This window comes from Somniosus microcephalus, chromosome 15 (genome assembly GCF_052327205.1).
Source record: "Somniosus microcephalus isolate GS21.2 chromosome 15, FLI_Smic_1.0, whole genome shotgun sequence".
NCBI classification, from domain to species: domain Eukaryota; kingdom Metazoa; phylum Chordata; class Chondrichthyes; order Squaliformes; family Somniosidae; genus Somniosus; species Somniosus microcephalus.
The window spans coordinates 52,935,276-52,949,471 of NC_141001.1; the positions used below are offsets into that span (position 1 = coordinate 52,935,276).

The following is a 14,196-nucleotide window of genomic DNA, read 5'->3' on the forward strand; positions in this document are numbered from 1 at the left end:
CTCAGCCTCTTACACTGTTCCAACGAAGCTCAATGTAAGCTCGAGGAACAGCACTCATCTTTCGATTAGGCACTTTACAGCCTTCTGGACTCAACATCGAGTTCAACAATTTCACACCATAACTTCGGCCCCTATTTTTTTTTCTCTCACATGACAGCTGATGATGATTCTGCCACTGCCATTTATACCTCTTCTAGAGTCATCTTTTGTTTCTTAACTTGTCCCATTACCATCTCCTTTTGCCTTGCACCATCACCCCTTTTGTCTTTTAATCTCTCCTGCCTTCCATCCTATCACAGACCTTCCCTTTTGTTCTTTCCTCCCTTCCCCCCTTTCCCTGACCCTACACTTGCTTAAAAATCTGTTACATCTCCAACTTTTTCCAGTTCTGATGAAGGTTCATCAACCTGAAACGTTAACTCTGTTTCTCTCTCTACAGATGCTGCCTGACCTGTTGAGTAATTCCAGCATTGTCTGTTTTTATTCCATAGCGTAATTGGTCCCTTTATGGGCCTCCAAGGTTGAGTGTCATGTGAGGACCATAAATCACGTCATTAACAGGGTCCTATATGACATTAATTGCCAGCCCTAAATGGCTGCAGCTGGAATAATTCAGAAAGTTGTAAATCCAGCAATTTCATGATAGCCATTAACTTCAATGGGGAGCCTCTCGATGAGAGGGGACTTTTGTTGGCTTTGGCGAGGCTAACAGTGGAACGGCAAAAATCGTCCAGCAATTTGCAGAGGATCGGAACTCATGGCATATATCTTTTACTCTGCAAATTGCTGAATTTTGTACTAATTAATAATGGCAAGCTCTGTTAATGAGTCCTTCTAATGACACAACTTCCCAGCATCTTCTGGACGATTATGTCCCCATCCTTATTCCATCTTTCTTCTTCTCCACCTCTCAGCACATGCACAAGCCCCACAAATCTCCACTTACCTTTTCACTAGCTCTCACCCTCTCTTTCTGCAGGACAAAATAACGCATAATGCGAGGGAGAGGACCAAGACCAGGGGAGGAGTACGCAACTTCACAGGCCTCCGCAAGCAGAACAGGAAGCTCTGGAGATTAGCGGCTCAGGCAGAACCATGGGCATCAGGGATGGTGAGGCTGGAGGCTTTGACATCAACAAATTTGACATGCTTCTACCTCAGTTCAATATCCAGTTCACCAATTGCAGATTAAAAACAGTAAGAATCCAAGCACTGACACCTCAGACGGGACATCTTTTCCAGAGGACAGCACTTCCAACAATCTAGCACTTCCTCAGTATTACAATAGAGTGTCATCCTAGAATATGCACGCAAGTCCCAAACTGGCCCTCAAACCCATAGAGGATAATGAATAGTCGAAGATAGGAGTACTAAACTTAAAAATGGAAAAGTTTAGCAAGAGAAAAGGAGACCTGGCCCAAATTAACCATGCACAAAATTTAACAAACAAATTGACAAATCAGCAGTGAGGAATCTTCAAATATGAAATGCATAGAGTGCAAAATAAATACATTCCTAGAAGGAAAAATGGGAACGCTTCAAAGAATAGAGTTCCTTGGATAAATAAATCAAAACTAAACATTTTTTTTATTCATTCATGGGATGTGGGCATCGCTGGCAAGGCCAGCATTTATTGTTCATCCCTAATTGCCCTCGAGAAAGTGGTGGTGAGCTGCCTTCTTGAACCACTGCAGCCCGAGCGGTATAAAACATAAAAGGAACAGGTATTAGACTAACAATGCTGAAAATAATTACGAGAATATCGAAAATGTAGCAGGGAGGTGAAAAGAGAGATTAGGAAGTTAAAAAGGGAATATGAAATAGGTTAACAGATAGTATAAAAGGAAAAAGTTAGAAGGCTTTTATAAACTTGTGGGTGAGAAATTCAACTCATGGTCCATCATTTTGCACCTGAAAAACAGGCCAGCAGTAGAAAAAATGATGTGATATTCAGAAAGGCCTGCAAATTGACAAGCAGCTCGTCTGCCTGAAGCTGGTGTACGGCTACTTAAATATGTAAATTAGGGTCATACAGCAATTGCAGGCACAGCGCAGGCATTAAGCAACTAACTAGTGGTCCTTAAAAATAGGCCCAGGAAATATTTAATTTTTAATTTATGAGCTCAGGAGAAGCAGGAGTGCTCTTCCTGGGCCCACAAAAAACTTCGGCCCACTTGTTGCCCATTCGAGACCACCCCCCTGCTCCCAGGATAACGTCGACCGTCCGGACCTAACTTGCTTCGAAGCCGATTGATTTCTCACTCTTGCACAACTGGTGCGTGCAGCTTGCTGACAGCATTTAAATGAGATCCAACCTGTTTCAGGCAGAAGTCGAATTTCTCGGCCACAATGAGTAAAGGAATAGTCAAAGAGATCGTAGGACTACTCGGGGATGGAGGAGGAGGGAGTCTAATTGTAAAGGATGAAGTTATGGCAGAGATATTAATTAAATATGCTGCATCTCTTTTTACAAATGCATTTTTACAAGTGGAAGTGAGAAGAAGGTTATGGAACAATTGATGGAGCTAACTGTAGAAAAGGTATTAGTTCTGGAAAAAAAAGTAGCAGAATTCAAGGTGGATAAGTCATCAGGCTCTTATGGCATGTACCCAAAGCTGTCGAAGGAAAACAGACAAAACAACAACAGTTCTGGCACAATTTTTCAACCCTCCTTAAATATGCAAAATTTTGCCATAGGACTCGAGAGTAATCAAGGGAAGAGAGGAAATAATCGGGTAACTATTGGGCAGTTAGCCTAATGTTGTCTGTGGGCAAACTCTTAGAATCCACAATTCAATATAAAATTAGTGTGCCTTTAGAAATGCACTGGTTGATCAAGGTCAGCCAACATGGATTTGTTAAAGTCAAATCACGTTTTCCAAATTTTAATAGCGATTTCTGTAGATGGGAATAATTTTGATAGATAAAGGGAACACAGTAGATGTAGCTTTTATGGATTCTTTGAAAGTGTTCGATAAGGTGTCTCACAAGAGGCTTGTGAGAAAAATTCAGGCACACGGTAGAAGAGGAAATGTAGCAGCCTGGATAAAAAGTTGGTTGATAGACAGGAAATAAAATACATACTTCTCTGAAAGTGAAAATGCAGGTAGATAAAGTAAAAAAAAAGGTTAAACTAGCTCTTTGGGTTTTATAAATAAGAGCATAGAGTACAATAGTAAAGTAGCAATATATTTATACAAAACATTGGTTAGACCAGTTAGAATACTTTGTGCAGTTTTGGGCATCCCATTATAGTAAGTACATTAAAACCATTGAGAGAGTACAGCATAGATTCACCACAGATAGGAAACAATAGTTATGAAGAGAGGCTTAAGGTATTAAGACTATTTTCACTGGAGCAGAGAAGGCTAAGAAGAGATTCAATTGAGGTTTTTAAAATGATGAAGGGTTTTGATGGAGTGAATAGGGTAAAGCTATTTCCTTTAGTTGGGGAAGCATTAACAGGAGGTTATCAATTTAATATTGTCACTATGCAGAAATGTGAGGATTGTTAGAGCATGCAATACATTGCTACAGGGCATGGTTAGATATTGGGCATTACGAGCACACCTCAAAAAATAGGGCACACAGACCACTTATGCGATTGACCTGAGAGAATATGTATGGTAAAACCCTAAACTTGTAACAGGCTAGAGTGCTACCAAATGACTCAAACTTGCGACCTGCATATTGGCATGAAGGCTGAAATCTCCATCCGTGTTGTTATAAGGTTTTTCATTTTGTGAGGAATGGAACACTAATGCCAATGCTTTAACAATGAGAAAATAAAATATGACCAACAGTAAGGAGTAGTGCAGGGGAAGCTTTAGATGCAATAGGGTGTATTTTAAACATTTTCAGGTCATTGGCAGTACAATAAAATTTCTGCTTTAACAGATGTGTATTCTGGGCATCCAGCCACATTACTGAACTTGGGGGCTGATGAAATGATAGAAATGTGTGTTTCATGTGTTTTTAATGCTTTTCATCTACTTTAATGAGATGTGGTAATGAGTGTTCCAGATATATAGATCATTCTAGTGGCCTCCAAAAATATTAACTGCAATGCAATGGATTTTTTGGAGTATGTACATGGTAAAGGCAATGTTTTGGTAATATGACCAGCTTTGCAGCATAAAATATATCCACATCATCGAGGTATTCCCTTAATAGGAATTCAAACTGATAGTAAGTATGTTTGTGCAGTACAGCAGCATTTCTTGGATACTTATAAAAGGATCAAAAGATTTGTGTAATATAAACTTTTATTCTTCTGGGAGGTAAGAAAGTTCTAGGAAAGAATCAACTAGCGTAGGAGACTTGGGCCTTGATTTTAACATGGTGAGGATGCAGACAGGAAGAAGAACAGGTAGGCTAGTGTATTCTGTGCAGCACATTTTTGGCCTCTATAAATGGCTGCTTGTTGTGTTGCAAAGAATGTTTCTGTGTATGGAATTGGAGAGGCTGGGGAGTGGGAGGAATCTGATGTTCTGAATCGCGGATCAGCTGTGGAGTTAGAGGGCTGAGAAGTTCTGAATCGAGGATCAACAGCTATGGAGTTGGGAAGGACTGGAGAACCAAGAACTAAGGAGAGCTGTATTTCTATGAGGAGGAAAGTACTGTGCCATTGGTATTTCTGGACAAATCAATAGCGCATGCATCACTTTTAATGCATAGGGTCCAGGCAGGCACAACTTGCCTGGTTTACCCAACAGTCTGAAAAAACCACATCTGCTATAAATGAAGCCCACTCAATCTGTTACGAGTGGAGTCCAATCTATTAAGAATGTCAGCTTGGTTCAGTTGCTCTCACTGCTGCATTAGAAGGTTGTAGGTTCAACCAAACTTCAGGACTTGAATGCATAATTTAGGCTAACATGGCAGTGCAGTACCGACAGAGTGCTCCCTTGTCGGGGTTACATCCTTTCAATTAGGCATTAAATTAAACATGCTATGGCATTATTTGAAAGGAATTCTCCTGCAGTCCTGGCCAATGTTCCTCTTTCAATCACCACCATCAAAAATAAATGAATTGGTCATTCCTTTCATTACTATTTCTGGGATCTTGCTGTGCAAATGATGACTGCCACATAACAACTGTTACTGACTCCAATTCTAAAACACACAAAAAGTTGCTATGGCACATAAACCCAAGCCTGGCACAAAAGAGGAACTGCTTTTCTTACCGGAGCACCAATGTTAACACGTCCCAGTAGTTCTGTTTGTAATGGTCTATGCTGCGGTTTTCTGTAGGTCAGGGTGTTGATGCTGCTAGGTTCATCAAGGTGGCTTCTATTCAGGTACTCAACTGGGTCTTCCTTCTTTAGCTTCTCTATCTTATCAGCAGGAAGGTTCTGTAGCCCGCTTGGCAGCTACGATGAAGAGGTGAATAACATTAGCATGAATACTGAATACACTTACTGCCCAAATATTTAATTACTGGTAGGAATTGTGTTATATTCTACTGGGCTTGGTTTTCATATCATTTTTATCATCCAATCAAAATAGGCAGCATAGGAATATTTGTGATAACCAAGAAATTCAAGAATGTAATAAAAATTTACACTGTTAATTTAGTATACAGTTAGTAAACTGCACGTTTGGAATTATTTAAACTTGAGAGTCTTCTGATTCCCAGAGGTCGCAAATTTGTCTCCCTTCTTAACTATGTACCCATTTTCTTTTCTTCTCTCCTGAAACAATACTGTTCATGCATGAGCCCAGGCAATACTTTTCTACTCTCCTGTCATCGTGCCAGGCTTGATTCCCTCTTAGGTAAGCTTCCAGCTTCCCTCTGTGCCTCTCTTGGCATTCTACGAAGGGCCCTTCAAGGCACTCATCGCTGCCTCCTTACGAGCAGCAACCCCAACTGTCCCATCCTACTCTCTCGCCGACCATCCCACCCAGCACGCCCACTGGGGGCTAATCTTGCCAATCTCCTCCCCGTCCAACTCACCGCCCCCCCCCCAGCGCTGACCCTGTGGACACTGGCAGTGCGTCAGCCATCACCGACCCTCTCCGCATCTCCCTCCAGAATGTCCGTTCACTTGTAAACAAGGCCCTTGCCATCCATGAGCTTATCGTAGGTGATTGCATGTTAACGGTTCTCTCTCCTCAGGTACTGTCCCCCCTCTCCCTCAAATCTGCTGTCATCACCCCATCCTCAAAAAACCAACCCTTAACCCCTACTACCGCCCCATCTCCAACCTCCCTTTCCTCTCCTAAGTCCTTGAATGTGTTGTCACCTCCCAAACCCTGCCCATATTTCCCGCAACTCCATGTCTGAATCCCTCCAATCAGGTTTCTGCCCCTGCCTGAGTACCGAAACGGCGCTCATCAAAGTCACAAATGACATCCTTTGTGATTGTGACAAAGGTAAACTATCCCTCCTCATCCTTCTTGACTTATCTGCAGCCTTTGACATGGTTGACCACTCCATCCTTCTCCAACGCCTCTCCACCGTCGTCCAGTTGTGTGGGACTGCACTCATCTGGTTCCATTCTGATCTATCTAATCATAGCCAGAGAATCACCTGCAATGGCTTCTCTTCCCACTCCCGCATCGTTACCTCTGGTGTCTCCCAAGGATCTATCCTTGGCCCCCTCCTATTTCTCATCTACATGCTGCCCCTTGGCGACATCATCCAAAAGTACAGCGTCAGTTTCCACATGTACGCTGATGACACCCAGCTATACCTCACCACCACTTCTCCTGCGACTATTCCAATGCACTCCTGGCTGGCCTCCCACATTCTATCCTACGTAAACTTGAGGTCATCCAAAACTCGGCTGCCCATGTCCTAACTCACACCAAGTCCCGTTCACCCATTAGCCATGTGCTCGCTGACCTACATTGGCTCCCGGTTTAGCAATGCCTCGATTTCAAAATTCTCATCCTTGTTTTCACATCCCTCTATGGCCTCACCCCTTCCTATCTCTGTAATCCCCTCCAGCCCCACAACCCGCCAAGATATCTGTGCTCCTCTAATTCTGCCCTCTTGAGCAGCCCTGATTATAATCGCTCAACCTTCTGTGGCCTAGGCCCTAAGCTCTGGAATTCCCTCCCTAAACCTATCTGCCTGTCTACCTCGCTTTCCTCCTTTAAGACGCTCCTTAAAACCTACCTCTTTGACCAAGCTTTTGGTCACCTGCCCTAATTTCTCCTTGGGTGGCTCGGTGTCAAATATTTTGTCTTATAATACCCCTGCAAAGCGCCTTGGGACGTTTTACTATGTTAAAGGTGCTATTTAAATACAAGTTGTTGTTGTTGTTGTTGTTGTTGAGTGCCAGCAGGCTATTTCACTGCTGCAGACACATTTTTGCCATTCCCATTTGCAACATTTTATCTTTCCTGCCTCTTACAAAAGTACAGGGTGTTCTTTCTACTCCTTCCTCCCCTCCTAACCACCACCCCCCCACCCGTCTCTGCACCTGCTTAATATCTGTTACATCTCCAGCTTTTTCCAGTTCTGATGAAGGGTCCCAGACCTGAAACGTTAACTCTGTTTCTCTCTCCACGGATGCTGCCTGGCCTGCTGAGTATTTCCAGCATTTTCTGTTGTTATTTCAGATTTCCAGCATCCGCAGTATTTTGCAATTATATTTATGTCACAGTATAAATCATGGCTTTGGCTGATTCTTTTCCCTCCCGAGTCCTAAGATACCAAGGCGATTATAGCACCCCTACTACATTCTAGCTGAGATCAGTTAGAGCAGACCACACATTGAACCTGTTTATCCCGGTTTAATAGTGCCACAGTAAGCTTCTGAAGGAATCTTAACTTTTGAGATATGTGAATTAGGGCACAAAGAAAATAGGCATAGGAATACTGATTCAAAAACCAAATTTAGGAATGCGGTCAGAAAGTTCTTCACACAAGAAACAGATTTCTGGGTTGGGTAATGGAGGCAAAAATATTTGGATTCATTTAAGAAACTTGCAGGTTTTATTATCTCCGCATGGATGAACTAAAGCTCAATAGACTTTCTAACTTGTTGGGCAAATTTACTAGCTAAGTTGATGGTTGCTTCAGTGTGGAATGGGGAACAAAGTCTGAACAGAAAAATGGACAAATTCCATGTTTCTGCACATCTACTCAAATCATGCATCATTGAGTCTTCTGTCTGGCTAAAGTGCTTTCAAACATTCTGTTTCATTGAAATATTATTGTTAGATCCGTGATTCTGAGAGTATGATGTTTTTCAATAACCACACGGATGCTGTAACTTAACAATCAACAGGTATTTACTAGAGTAGGGTAGTCTAAAGACTGGGGGAACAGAGGCATGCTCAAGGCTTATATACAGGTGTGGTCACTTCCGGTACTACAGTATACAGGAGCTGTAAAAGTAGTTCTCTCTTAAAGGTACATACACTACAATTCCTCCCCTTTTAGATTAGCAGTACCCATAATATTCAAATAACAATTAACACTTTAACATGTACATTAAACAACAATAGTCCATTTATAGATTCAGTCTTTGGGGCGGCTTCCTGATCCTTTCTGAATAGCGCCTTTCCTGAGGTTCTTGTTCTTGGTGCGGAGGCGATTCTGGCCCCTTTTTGTCGGTTAGTTCATCGGTTTCCACTGCTACTGGTTCGGAGATAGATGCTACCGGTATGTCGGGTTCATCCCCAGGTACTCGAGACATGGGGTTGACTCGTTCCTGTGACGCTAAGATCTGATCGACGTGGCGTCTCACAATGTTCTCCCCGACATCCACTGTGTACATTAATGGCCCCTGCCTTGTGCATATCGTTCCGGGTTGCCATTTCTCTGTTCAGTAGTCACGGGCCAAGACTGGTTGTCCTACATTGAAGCTCCTTGTCGGCTTCTCATTGATGTGCTGGAATTGTTTATCCTCAACATTTCTTCGCACATTTGGTCTGAGCAAATCCAGACGAGATCTCAACCTTCGGTTAAAGAACATCATGGCCGGGGTCTGGTTGGTGACTGCATGTGTCGCATTTCTGTAGGCTAATAGGAAATTGTCCACCTTATGCTGTAGTGGAATTTCATCGTCGCACATGGCCTTTATCGCCTTTTTAAAGGTTTGTACAAACCTCTCAGCCAATCCATTTGTGGCTGGATGATACGGGGCGGATGTGTAATGCCTTACCCCATTCCTTCTCATAAATTTTCGAAACTCTTCAGACACAAACTGTGGTCCATTATCAGAGCAAATCTGCTCTGGCAAGCCGTTCCTGGCAAATATGGTCCGTAGGACTGCAATCGTTTTCTCTGTAGTGGTTGAGGACATTTTTATCACCTCAGGCCATTTCGAGTGAGCATCCACTGCTATTAAGAACATTGGCCTAGAAATTCAGTTTTGCCAGTTTTGGGGCGCTAACGTTAGCGCCCGCCCGACTTTAGCGCCCGCCCCAAAGTTGCGCCCCCTTCGCCGAAATTCAGTTGCTCCGCCCTAAGAGGTTGCTGGAGCGCTAAAAGAGGCGTTACACGACTATCTTTAGGCGCTAAGCCGGCGGTGCAGAGGGATAGCGCCGAGGCGGGGCGCAGCGCGGGTGCGGTCATTTTTTGATTGACAGCAGACCCCGTGGCGCCGGCCAGCTCTTAAAGGGGGAAGGGACGATTTGGTCTGCTGCCACGCCCTGCACACTGCAGCTTTCAAACTAGGCCTCAACACTGCTGCTGAGCCCAAGGAGCCATGGCAACGCATGAGAAGGCCCGTGAGCATGCCCTGCGCTTCTCAGAGCGTGATCTGGATATCATGCTGACAGCATTGGAGAAGAGGCGCAGGATCTTGTTCCCAGACACTGGCAGGAATCCCACCCACTGCGTCTACACCGAAGCCTGGAGGGAGATCGCCACCAGGGTGTCGTCCTACGGCGATGCCCCCAGGGACAAGGTGCAATGTCGGAAGAAATACAATGACCTGACCAGGATTGTCAGGGTGAGTACCCTTTCCACTCTCCTCCTCATTCTTGCATGTACACCTGACATGATGGGCAAAGGGACCTGAAAGGCCTAACGGGCAGCCCTCAGCCAGCAGCTTTGGGACAGTCATGAGCATCAATTGCACATTCTGCACTTTACACACTGGCCAAGCTATTCCACCATGAGAGGCAGTGCACACTAGATCAGGGCTACACTCTGGCCAAGCTATTCCACCATGGGAGGCAGTGCACACTACGTCACGGCTACACACCGTACGTAGAGCCCATCCTTTCTCTTGCAGGCTAAACTTGCGAATAATCGCAAGCGCCGCGACATCACCGGGGGAGGCCACGCCGAGTTCCAGAAGCTCACTCCCCTGGAGGAGCGCGTGAGTGGCCTCATGGGAGGCCGCGTGATTGTGCCCAGAGCATGCGGAGAAGCCGACCCTCCGCTGCCCGGCAATGGTAAGGACCTCGGCTTTTGGCCCTCTCTCGTCGCACTTGCGCATCCGAGCTACCTCCTTTGCCACTGTGCCACCAATGCGCTGAATGCCACCAGTCATGACTCCCTCGCTGATGCCCTCTCCTCACTCTGAAGCTACTCTTGTGCCTTCCTGCTTTCAGCTGGTGACGAAGAGCTCCCTGAAGCTGCCAGTGACAGCCCCTCCGAACAGGAGGAGGAGGAGGAGGAGGAGGAGGAAGAGCAACCCGGACCATCAGGGGAGGACTCAGGTCCCGCAGCAGAGGGCGAAGTGTTGGACACGTCTTCCCTGGACGAGAGCCTGGAGCAACTTTCGGAGGGGAGTGCAGCTGCTGGGACCAGTGGCGTCCAGCCACCCAGGAGGGCTGCGGGTGGGCAGCGGCCTTCCCCCCAGAGGGGGGAAGGATCGGAGGGGAGTGCAGTTGCTGCGGACATTCGGCGTCAGCAACGTGCCAAGGGTCGCCTAGCTCGGACCCCTGCTCCCCAGTGGGAGAGTCCCGCCTCCAGTCCGGCCACCTTCACCTCGGAGGAGGTGCGCCAGCTGGACCAAATGGCCGAGGATTCGGACCGCCGCCACACAGAGCTCATGCAGGTGGTGGGATGGATGCCTGAGGCCATCGAGTCGCTGGCGACCAGTGTGCGGGAGTTTGGGGCATCAAATGCCGAGAGTGGCCGGATGATGATGGAGGTAGTGGAACGGATGCCTCCGGCGATGGAGTCGCTGGCTGATGCCGTCAAGTCAGTGGCGGATGTGATGCGGGCGCAGACCAGGGCAACAGGGGCAATCACTGCTGCCACACGCGCTGCCTCAGCCAGGCATCGCCAGGACACCCGCCGCGCTGCAGCAGCACAGCGATCCGCCCTTCGGCTGATTGGTGCGGATCGTGCAGTGCGTGCCCGGGCGAGTGCCAGCGTGCGACATCACCAGCCAGCGCCTCCAATATGCCAGCTTGCCCACATTGCGCCATCCGTCGCCGCCAGTCCCCCAGTGGAGCGTCAACGGCAAGCGGCTGGAGCTGATGGTGGGCATGCACATGTGCGCCAATCAACAGCCGGCCCCTCGAGGCCCAAAGCCCGTGTAGGCCGCCCCCCAAGGCCATCTGGCGGAAGGACATCTGACCCTCAGGCGCCTTCCCCCAGCCTCACAGCAGCCACTGGGCAGAGCTTGCGGAGGAGCAGCAGGCCGGGCAGGGGCGCCAAAAGGCTGGACAAGGTCTCGCCCTCGCGGGCCACTAAGTAGAGGGTGTGGCCAGCTTTCATTTTATATGGCAGTGGACATCTTTATTTTGCCCATGGTTGTTTTGTTTATGGGTATGTTTTTTGCGTTAAGGCCGAGGTTGAGGCCTGGTTTGTTCAAATGTGGAGTTACTCCTCCCCAGGTTGTGGGAGTGAGTCGTTTGTTGCACTTTTTGTGGGGGCCGTTGATTGTTTTTGGGATTCATGTGGGAAGGGGTTTCATTTTTGTCAAATATAAATTTATCTTTATTCAGACAGTGTCCATGGTTGTTCTTGTTAGTCTTTGTTGCCTTCGCCGGCTGAGGGCTTGCGGAGCGGCTGCATTCATCTTGCTTCATGGCCACAAGGCATTCCCTGACAGGGGGCTTAGAAGTTACGTTCAATAAGCTGGCGACGGACGGCCCTTGGACCTTGTCGCTCCCTCCTGGGAACGTACTCCTCCTCCTCCTCCTCCTCCTGCACCTCCTCCTGAGGTGGTGGTCCAACGTCAGGTGGCAGTGCCTGAATCCTGCGGAGAGCCAGGTTGTGTAGCATGCAGCAAACGGCAACAAATTGGGAGACCCGGTGCGGCGAATACTGCAGAGATCCGCCGGAACGATCAAGGCAGCGGAACCGCTGCTTGAGGACCCCAATAGTTTGCTCGATGATGTTTCTGCTCCTTTGATGGCTCTCGTTGTATGCCTCTTCAGCAGCGGTCCTGGGCGCGCGGAGTGGGGTCATGAGCCAGGTACACAAAGGATAGCCTTTGTCCCCGAGTAGCCATCCTCTTGGGGGAGGCTGTGTCTCGAACATGTCATGCAGAGTACTCTGCCGCAGGATAAAGGCATCGTGGCAGCTGCCTGGAAAGCAGGCATTGACAGCCAGGATGCGCTGCTTGTGATCACACACCAGCTGCACATTGAGAGAATGGTAGCCCTTCCGGTTGCGATACTGCTCGCCATGCTCCAGAGGTGCCCGCAAAGCTACATGCGTACAGTCAATGGCGCCCTGCACCAAGGGGAAGGCCGCGAGTCTAGCAAATCCCACTGCACGCTGATGCTGGCTCTCCAGGGCCATGGGGAAGGAGATGAATTGGCGTCTCCTTCTGAAAAGGGCATCGGTCACCTGGCGGATGCAGCGATGCACGCCGAACTGGGATATGTTAGCTATGTCCCCAACAGCGGATTGGAAGGAGCCGGTGGCATAGAAGTTCAATGCCACCGTCACCTTCACTTCCACCGACAGAGACGTCCTGCACCTGAGCTTTGGACGCAGATCTCTGCGAAGCAGGTGGCAGATCTCTGCAACCACCTCCTTTCGGAATCTCAGCCTTCTTACACATCGCGCGCCACTCATTGTGAGGTAGGAGCGCTGCTGGCGGTATACCCTGACTGGGTAAGGCCTATGTTGCCGACGCCTGTTGCCCCCTCTGCCTCTAGCCAGGGCTGCCCCTCTGACCCCGCGTCTGCGAGCCCTACGCACATGGCGCTGAAACTCCGCGTTGGCACCCCATGCAACCGCCATCAAATGCTGGCAAACAGTCAAATTTCCAACAGGGCACTTGCAGCGCTTTGGCCTGAGTCCAAAAATACCTGAGCTATTGCTGCACGAAACCAGTTAGCTCTCCTCCTTGTTGTGTGTCCAGAAATCCGTTGCACAAGAGTGTTTGCTGCAAAATGGCTGCCCTTTATACTGCAGGGTACGTGACCTTTAATTTGCGCTCCCCGGGGCCCGCGTCGGCTGTGTTGCGTTCCATTTTACAAACGCTCTGGCCGCCAGCCGCACAATGGGGCGGTCCGACTGAAGTTTGGAATCGGGGCGCGCAAAGGGCGTTGCACGAGGATGTGACGTCATTTTCTGCGCGCGCAGCCGGGCAGGCGCTAAACTTTGCGCCGGCGCTAAGGGTCAACTTAATTTGGGGCGAGGCGCAAACTGCGCTGCGCCCGGGCGCTACACGCATAGCGCCCGAAATTCACTTCTCTTAAGGCGCTAACTGCTGGCGCAACCAACTGAATTTCTAGGCCATTGAGTCCATGAATGGACCAGCAAAATCAATATGCACCCGTTGCCATGGAGAGGAGGGCCACTCCCATGGGTGTAGAGGGGCATGTGGTGGTGCATTTTGGACCTTCTGGCATCCTGAGCAGCTCTTGGTTAGGTCCTCGATTTGTTGATCGATCCCCGGCCACCACACATAAGCCCTAGCAAGGCTTTTCATTTTCACCCCTCCCAGATGACCTTCATGAAGCTGTTAGAATAAAATTTTGCTGGACAAGATTTTGCTGGAAAAGACACAAACAACAAATTCGCTGACTGGGACTAATTGAATCACTGCACAATGAGATATGCCACGCTTACGCATGGCTGGAACAAAGTTCATCTTGTGTCCTGACTGGGACTAATTGAATCACTGAGGACTAACAAGGTTCACTGGTATCCTATTATCGAACTAATCACATTCCGCTGGTGACGCAGACGGAACAAGATGGAACGAAGACCTTTCGCAATCACTGAAGAGGCAGAATTGGCAACACAAGTGTGTAAACTCCTGACTGGAGGAAAATAACGATATGCGCTAATAAACGAATTGATTGGATGAATGTAAA

The 14,196-nt window shown here is 47.8% G+C and overlaps 1 protein-coding gene across 1 annotated transcript in view; it reads right to left on the minus strand.

The window, feature by feature from the left end:
- saxo4 (stabilizer of axonemal microtubules 4) overlaps nt 1–14,196 on the minus strand; it is a 235,906-nt gene that overhangs the window by 118,772 nt on the left and 102,938 nt on the right. The window contains exon 10 of the mRNA XM_086007780.1: nt 5,187–5,372. Coding sequence (XP_085863906.1) covers nt 5,187–5,372 — 186 coding nt within the window. The remainder of the gene's footprint in view (nt 1–5,186; nt 5,373–14,196) is intronic.